Here is a 7,848-nt window from a genome sequence, read left to right as displayed (position 1 = left end):
CATCCCCGCACTTGGGAGGAGGAGACAGGAGGATCGCGCAGGTTCGAAGCCAGCCGCGCTGGCTTAAGAGACCCTGTTTCCAAATGAAAATATAAAATAGGTCTGGGAGTGTAGCCCGGAGGTAGAAGGGCTTCCAGGAAGCCCAGTACCACCAAAACAAAACAAAACAAAAAAACGCTGGGATTACAAGCGTGCACCACCATGCCCGGCAGAACACTAACTTCTTGACTGGAGAACAGAACAAGTCCCTACCCCTCTCCTCCTGGGTGGCCGCTCTGCACCTGGCTGCCCAGTGCCTCCCGATGTCCTTCCTTCTAGGAAGGCAACCGATGTTTATTGATCGCCCAGGGGACCTGGCAGCGGCCCCCACTGGGCCCACCTCTGGGTGGTCTGCCACAGCAAAGATCTCTTGGTATTTTGCAGAAGAAAATAGAAACCGGGCGTGGTGCCACCCACTTGTAATCCAGCATTCGGGAGCCGGAGACAGGAGGATCCGGGTTCACCGACAGCCTCAGCTACTCAGTGAGGCCCTCGGCAACTCAGTGAGACCCTGTTTCAAGATAAAGAATAAGGCCGGGCGTGAGACCCTCTTTCAAAATAAAGAATAAGGCCGGGCGTGGTGGCGCACGCTTGTCATCCCCGCGCTTGGGAGGCTGAGACAGGAGGATCGCACGGGTTCGAAGCCAGCCTCAGCTACTTAGTGAGGCTCTCAGCAACTCAGTGAGACCCTGTTTCCAAATAAAATATAAAATAGGGCTGGGAGTATAGCCCGGAGGTAGAAAGCCTCCGGGTTCCACCCCCAGCACCACCAAAAAGAAAAGAAAACAAAACAAAATAAAGAATTAAAAAATAGGGCTGGGGGTGTAGCTCGGAGGTAGAATGACCCTGGGTTCCATCGCCAGTAACTGCAAAAAAAAAAAAAGAAGAAGAAGAAGAAATAAACAATGTTGAAATACAATAGCAAACGGGGCATGGTGGGGGACACTCGGGAGGCTGAGACAGGAGGACGGCAGGTTCACAGGCAGCCTCAGCCGTTTCCTGGGCGGGGCTCTCAAAAACCTAGTGAGACCCTGTTTTCGAATGAAAAATAAGATTTGTCGGAGCATGTAGCTCAGAGGTAGAATGCCTCTGGGTTTAATTCCCAGTACCACAAAAGAAAAAAAAAAAAGCGAAGAAAAGAAAAAAATACTAAGTAAAATAAAGCGGCACGCAGAGCGGGGCGCGGTGGGGCGGCAGCGATCCAGACCCGGGAGGCTGAGACTGGAGGCCGGAGTCTGGAGCCAGCCTCGCTCCTCAGTGAGGCCCTCCCCAACTTAGTGTTGTAAAATAGGGGATGGGGGTAGCTCAGAGGGAAAAGTCCTCTGGGTTCAACCTCCAGAAAAAAAAAAGAAAAAGAGGGCTGGGCGTGTGTATCCACAGGAGAATGCCTGCAGGTTCAATCTCCAGGACCAAAAACAACAAAAGAGGCGCGGCAGAGCGCCCCCTGACGTCTCCAGGGAAAATGGGACGATCCCTCCTGGCTGCGCTCCCCGGGCTCCAGGTGTCCCGTGGTCCCAGCGGCCTCTCTCCAGACTCTGCCTTGGTGGCCCCATGACCCCACGAGAGTCTGTCTGTCTGTCTGTCTGTCTTTCTCCTCCTCTTTTTAATTTTTTTTTCCGGTACTGGGGGTGGAACCCAGGGGCATTCTACCGCGAGCTACACCCCCAGCCCTATTTTTTATTCTTTACTTTGAAACAGGGTCTCACTGAGTTGCAGAGGGCCTCGCTAAGTAGCTGAGGCTGGCCGCGAACCGCGATCCTCCGGCTCGATTTTTTAAAAAAGAAGGATGGGAGAGCCGGGTGTGGCGGCGCACGCTCGTCATCCCCGCGCTTGGGAGGCGGAGACGGGAGGATCGCGCGGGTTCGAAGCCAGCCGCGCGCGCTGGCTTAGGAGACCCTGTTTCCAAATAAAAATGTAAAAATAGGTCTGGGAGTGTAGCCCGGAGGTAGAAGGGCTTCCAGGAACCCCAGTACCACACACACACACACACACACACACACACACACACACACACACACACAATAATAATAGTAATAATAATAATAATAATAATAATAATAATAATTAATAAATAATCGGAGCAGGGTTTTGCTAAGTTGCCGAGGCCCCAGATGTTGAGGCTGGCCTCCAACCTGAAACCCTCCCGTCTCCGACTCCCAAGTCCTGGGATGGCAGGTGCGCCATCACGCCTGGCTCTCACCCTTTCTTTCTGCTTGCTGGGGATGAACCCAGGGCCTCCTGCGTGCCCGGCGAGCCGCGGCCCGGGCCGCCGTGTGCTTTGAGGGCGTTTGCGGCCTCGGAGGTCTGCAGAGCCGGCGGATTTCAGCAGCTTAGCGCGGCCTAAGCCGCCTTCCCGGCGCGTCCTATTTCTGGCAAAGGGGCCGCCATGGTGTCGCTCTTCTCTGGCCGCGTCCTGATCCGCAACAACAGCGCCCAGGACGCGCTGGACACGGAGGCCGAGCTCGGCCGGCGGCTGGAGAACCGGCTGGTGCTGCTGTTCTTCGGCGCCGCCGCCTGCCCCGCGAGCCGCGCCTTCGCGCCCGTGCTCAAGGACTTCTTCGTGCGGCTCACCGACGAGTTCCACGTGCTGCGGGCGGCCCAGCTGGCCCTGGTGTACGTGTCCCAGGACCCCACGGCGGAGCAGCAGGACCTCTTCCTCAGGGACATGCCCGACAAGTGGCTCTTCCTGCCCTTCGAGGACGACCTGAGAAGGTGAGGCGGGGCCGGAGGTCCGGGTGGGCTTCCTGGAGGAGGAGGCAGCTCCCGGGAAATCACAGCATCTCTGTACTGACCTGTCCAGTCCACTTCGAGGGAGTCAGCAGCCCCCCCACACACACACACAGGTGCCAGTCTGTGTACCGGGAAGTGGGGGTGCAGGAGGAGGCTCCACTCAGCCGGGAAACCCAGACACCCACAGGACTGCACCTGCCGGAGCTTTCTGGGGGAGGGGGAGGGGGAGGGCCCGCGGACACTCAGCTAGAAACCTTGCAGAAATTCCCATCGGGCAATGCGTCTGGAGAAAGTGGCCTCCCCCCTCCCCACAGCGCTGGGATTGACCCCTGTAGCCCTCTCCCACTAAGCTACACCCTCCTCCAAGCCTTTTTGGGGACAGGGATGGGGATTTTTTTAATTTTTTGCAGTTCTGGGGATGGAACCCAGGATGCTCTACCTCTGAGCTACACCTCCAGCCCTATTATTATTATTATTATTTTTTTTTTTTTTTTGTGGTCCTAGGGATGGAACCCAGGGGCTTTCTACCTCCGGGCTACACTCCCAGACCTATTTTATATTTTATTTGGAAACAGGGTCTCTTAAACCAGCTGAGGCTGGCTTCGAACCTGCCTGATCCTCCCGTCTCAGCCTCCCAAGCGCGGGGATTACAAGCGTGCGCCACCACGCCCGGCTTTTTTATTCTTTATTTTGAAACAGGGTCCCACCGGGTTGCAAAGGACCTCACTTTTTATTTTTTTATTTGGATACAGGGTCTCGCTAAGTTGCTGAGGGCCTCACTAAGTAGCTGACGATGGCTGCGATCCACGGTCCTCCTGTGTCCGCCTCCCAAGTGCTGGGATTACAAGTGTGCGCCACCAAGCCTGGATTTTTTTTTTTTTTTAACTTTGAAGCAGGGCCGGGCGTGGTGGCGCACACTTGTAATCCCAGCATTTGGGAAGCTGAGACCAGAGGATCGCGGTTTCACAGACAGCCTCAGCTACTTAGCCTCATCTATTATTCTTTTTTTTAGCTGGACATGGTGGCTCACGCTTGTTTCCAAATAAAGAATAAAAAAATAGGGCAGAGGTTGTAGCTCAAAGGTTGAATGACCCTGGGTTCCATCCCCAGACCCACAAAAGAAAATAATAATCATATATATATTTTTGGTGGTGCTGGGGGTGGAACCCAGGGGCTTTTCCACCTCCGGGCTATACTCCCAGCCCTATTTTATACTTTATTTGGAAACAGGGTCTCACTAAGTTGCTGAGAGCCTCACTAAGTGGCTGAGGCTGGCTTCGAACCTGCGCGATCCTCCCGTCTCAGCCTCCCAAGCGCAGGGATCACAGGCATGTGCCACCACGCCTGGCTAAAAATAATAATTTTGAAGCAGGGTCTCACAAGTTGTGGAGGGTCTCACTAAGTTGCTGAGGCTGGCCTCAAACCTGTGATTCTCCTGTCTTAGCCTCCCAAAGTCCCAAGTACTGGCGTTATAAGCATTTGCCACCATGTTTGGCTACTGTGTGTGTGTGTATGTGTGTGTGTGTGTGTGTGTGTGTGTGTGTGTGTGCGCGCGCACGCGTGCAGGGGGCAGCACTACAGATTGAACCATTGAACCTAGAGAAATTCTACCTCTGAGCTCTAGTTCCAGCCCTATTTTATTTTGAAGTGGTGTCTAAGTTGCTGAGGGCCTCACTAAGTTGTTGGGGCTGGCCTCGAACCTGTGATCCTCCTACCTCAGTCCCCTTTCTTTCTTGTCTGTCTGTCTCTCTTTTCAGTACTGCAAATTGAACCTGGGGGCATTTGCCTCTTGGCTCCTCAACCCTATTATTTATTTATCTATCTATCTATTTACTTATTTATGTTTTGTGACTGGAGGTTGAACCCACGGGCATTCTACCTCTGAGCTATACCCCCATCCCTTTATTTATTTTTTAAATTCTGAAACAGGTTCTTGTTAAGGCTGAGCTTGAACTCACGTGATCCTCCCGTCTCAGCTTCCCAAGTACTAGGATTACGGGGTGCGCCATCACACCCGGCTGCTTTCATTCTTACTTAACCCCAACTTCTTGGCTTCTCACTTTTGCTGAGCTGGGGATAAACTACAACTTTTTATTACAAAATGGTTTTTCAGGAGCTGGGAGTGGAGCTCAGGGTGAGAGCGGTTGCCTAGCATGTGCAAAGGCCCTGGGTTCTGTCCCCATCACAGGAAAACGTCAAATGTAGCAAAGAGTTGAAAGTGCATCTGAAACTGGGGCAGTGGCAACGTCTCACTCTTTGCTTAGCTCTCCGGCGCGTGATTGGAGCCGTGAACTTGGTGACATTCGACCCATTTCCTTCATTTTATTACACAAGCTTAAGGTTTCTGGCCATGGGGACCTTCCTTCTCCACCCACCATCACCCTCATCATTATTATTTTCAGGTCTGGGGATGGAACCCAGGGGCATTCTACCTCCGAGCTGCACCCCCTGCCCTATTTTTTATTCTCTATTTTGAAACCGGGTCTCACTGAGTTGCGGAGGGCCTCACTAAGTAGCTGAGGCTGTCCGCGGACCGCGATCCTCCGGTCTCGGCCTCCCGAATGCTGGGATGACCAGCGTGCGCCACCACGCCCGGCTGTGTGTATGTATTTTTTGTGGTACTAGGGATTGAACCAGGGACTACATCCCCAGCCCTTTTTATTTTTTGTTTGGAAAAGTGGTCTCACTAGGTTGCTGAGTGTTTGTATGCTGCTGAGGCTGACCTCCAGTTGCGATCCTCCTAAATCGGCCTCCCAAGTTCTGGGACTACAGCTGTGTGCCACCATGCCAGGCTGACTCTGTTTTTGACTTGTCTTGTTGGTACTGGTGATTGAAGGAGAACGCATCCTCTGAGCCGCACCCCCAGCCCTTTTTATATTCTAAAAAGGGTCTCTCATTTCTAAATTGCCGAGGGTGACCTCGAACCTGCAATCCTCCCTTCTCGGCCTCCCAAGTACCGGGATTAGAAGCGTGCACCACCATGCCCGCTACACTGTAATTTTTGCTTGTTTGTTTTGGGGGTCTGGGGATGGAACCCAGGGGCATTCGATCTCCGAGCTACACCTCCTGCCCTGTTCTGTATTCTTTTTAATTTGAAGGAGGGCCTCACTAAGTAGCTGAGGCTGTCCGCGAACCGCGATCCTCGGGTCTCAGCCTCCTGAGTGCTGGGATGACCAGCCTGCGCCGCCACGTCCGGCTTACGCTCTGTATTTTTGACGGCGGAACCCGGCATCTTACTCCTGGGATTCTGCAAGTAGCACGCGCTCTCTGTGCGCGCCCCTGACAGAGGATCATCTGAGAACCCAGTGGGCTGAGAAGAATAACCGGGCGATCAGCCCAGCCTGGCAGGCCCCTCCACCAATGGCGGGCGTGGGGTGCTCCGGCCTGGATGGCTGCAAGGTCTGCTGGGGGCTGTGCGGAGCTCTCACTGGCTCCCCCCTAAAGCTTAGGCTAAATGTAAGCTCCTTCCCAGGCCCCTCCAGGGCTGTATCCCAACCACCCTCCCACCCCAGGACCTTTGCACAGCCTGCCCTCTGCCTGGGACTCCCTTTCCCAGCTCCCCCTCTCCTCATCCCTCACCTCAGCGCAAAGGTCACCTCCTTGGAGTGGCTCTCCCTAACCAGTAACCCCTTGCCCCATTTAATATTATATATTTTTTTTGGCGAGCCGGGTGTGGTGACGCACGCTTGTCATCCCCGCGCTTGAGCTTGAGAGGCTGAGGCAGGAGTATCGCACAGGTTCGAAGCCAGCCTCAGCTACTGAGGCGCTCAGCAACTTAGTGAGACCCTGTTTACATATAACATATAGGTCTGGGAGTGCAGAACGGAGGTAGAAAAGCCCCGAATTCCACCCCCAGTACCACACACACAGAGTAATATTTTTTGGTGGCCCTGCGTGGCACTGATTGATTCATTCATCCTGCACGGGCCTCCTGGGCTCTGTTCTGCGCTGCACGAAGGCCAAGCGCCGGGGCCAGTCTGGGCCGCGTGCACGCGCGCAGTACGTGCCGGGAGGAGGCTGCGGGCCCTGCGTTCGCGGCCCGGGATTCGCGGCTCGCGGCTCGGGATTCGCGGCTCGCGGCCCGGGATTCGCGGCTCGCGGCCCGGGATTCGCGGTTCGCGGCCCGGGATTCGCGGCTCGCGGCCCGGGATTCGCGGCTCGCGGCCCGGGATTCGCGGCTCGCGGCCCGGGATTCGCGGTTCGCGGCCCGGGATTCGCGGCTCGCGGCCCGGGTCACCGACGCCCGCCCTCCCGCAGGGACCTCGGGCGCCGGTTTTCGGTGCAGCGGCTGCCGGCCGTCGTGGTGCTCAAGCCGGGCGGGGCCGTGCTGACGCGCGACGCGGCCGCGGAGATCCAGCGCCTGGGCCCCGCCTGCTTCGCCAACTGGCAGGAGGCGGCCGAGGTGCTGGACCGCAACTTCCTGCAGCCGGAGGACCTGGACGAGCCCGCGCCGCGCAGCCTCACCGAGCCGCTGCGCCGCCGGAAGTACCGCGTGGACCGCGCGCCGAGGGGCGGGGCCGGGGGCGGGGCCGGGGCCGGGGCCGGCGCGGGGGGCGGGGCCGGCGCGGGGGGCGGGGCCAGCGGGCTCTTCTGACCTCCCGGGCGCGGCGCGTGCGTGGTGCACTCTTCGGGTCTGGAGGAAGGTCTCCTCCGAGGGGGAGGGCAGGCCAGGGGCGGGGCCACAGGGCTGGGGGCGGGGCCAAGGGGTGGGTGGGGCCACGGGCCCGGGGCGGGGTCATGGTGATGGGGCGGGGCCTATCAGCACAGGAGGAGGGCGGGACCCAGTGTAGGACAGAAGCCGTGGGTTGGGGACTTTGTTTTTTGTTTTGATTTTGGTTAAACCCAGGGGCATTAGACCCAGGGGCTTGCTCTCTTTTTTTTTGCGGGTCTGGGGATGGAACCCAGGGGCATTCGACCTCCAAGCCACACCCCCTGCCCTATTTTTTTATTCTTTATTTTGAAACTGGGTCTCACTTAGTTCCAAAGGGCCTCACTAAGTAGCTGAGGCTGTCCGCGAACCGCGATCCTTGGGTCTCAGCCTCCCGAATGCTGGGATGACGAGCGTGCGCCACCGCGCCC

At 56.6% G+C, this 7,848-nt stretch overlaps 1 protein-coding gene across 1 annotated transcript; it reads left to right on the top strand.

Annotated features, from left to right (window-relative positions):
* Positions 1-2,425: 2,425 nt before the first annotated feature.
* NXNL1 (nucleoredoxin like 1) lies at positions 2,426-7,363 on the top strand (the record flags this gene model as incomplete). Its single annotated transcript, XM_080715424.1, has 2 exons — positions 2,426-2,751; positions 7,027-7,363. 2 exons carry the CDS (start codon positions 2,426-2,428, stop codon positions 7,361-7,363), a joined length of 663 nt encoding a protein of 220 aa, XP_080571550.1.
* Positions 7,364-7,848: the final 485 nt, after the last annotated feature.

Source organism: Muscardinus avellanarius (genome assembly GCF_963383645.1).
Source record: "Muscardinus avellanarius genome assembly, chromosome: 18".
Classification (NCBI taxonomy): domain Eukaryota; kingdom Metazoa; phylum Chordata; class Mammalia; order Rodentia; family Gliridae; genus Muscardinus; species Muscardinus avellanarius.
The sequence above is the reverse complement of the archived record's forward strand: the minus strand, read 5'-3'. Positions and strand labels throughout refer to the sequence as shown.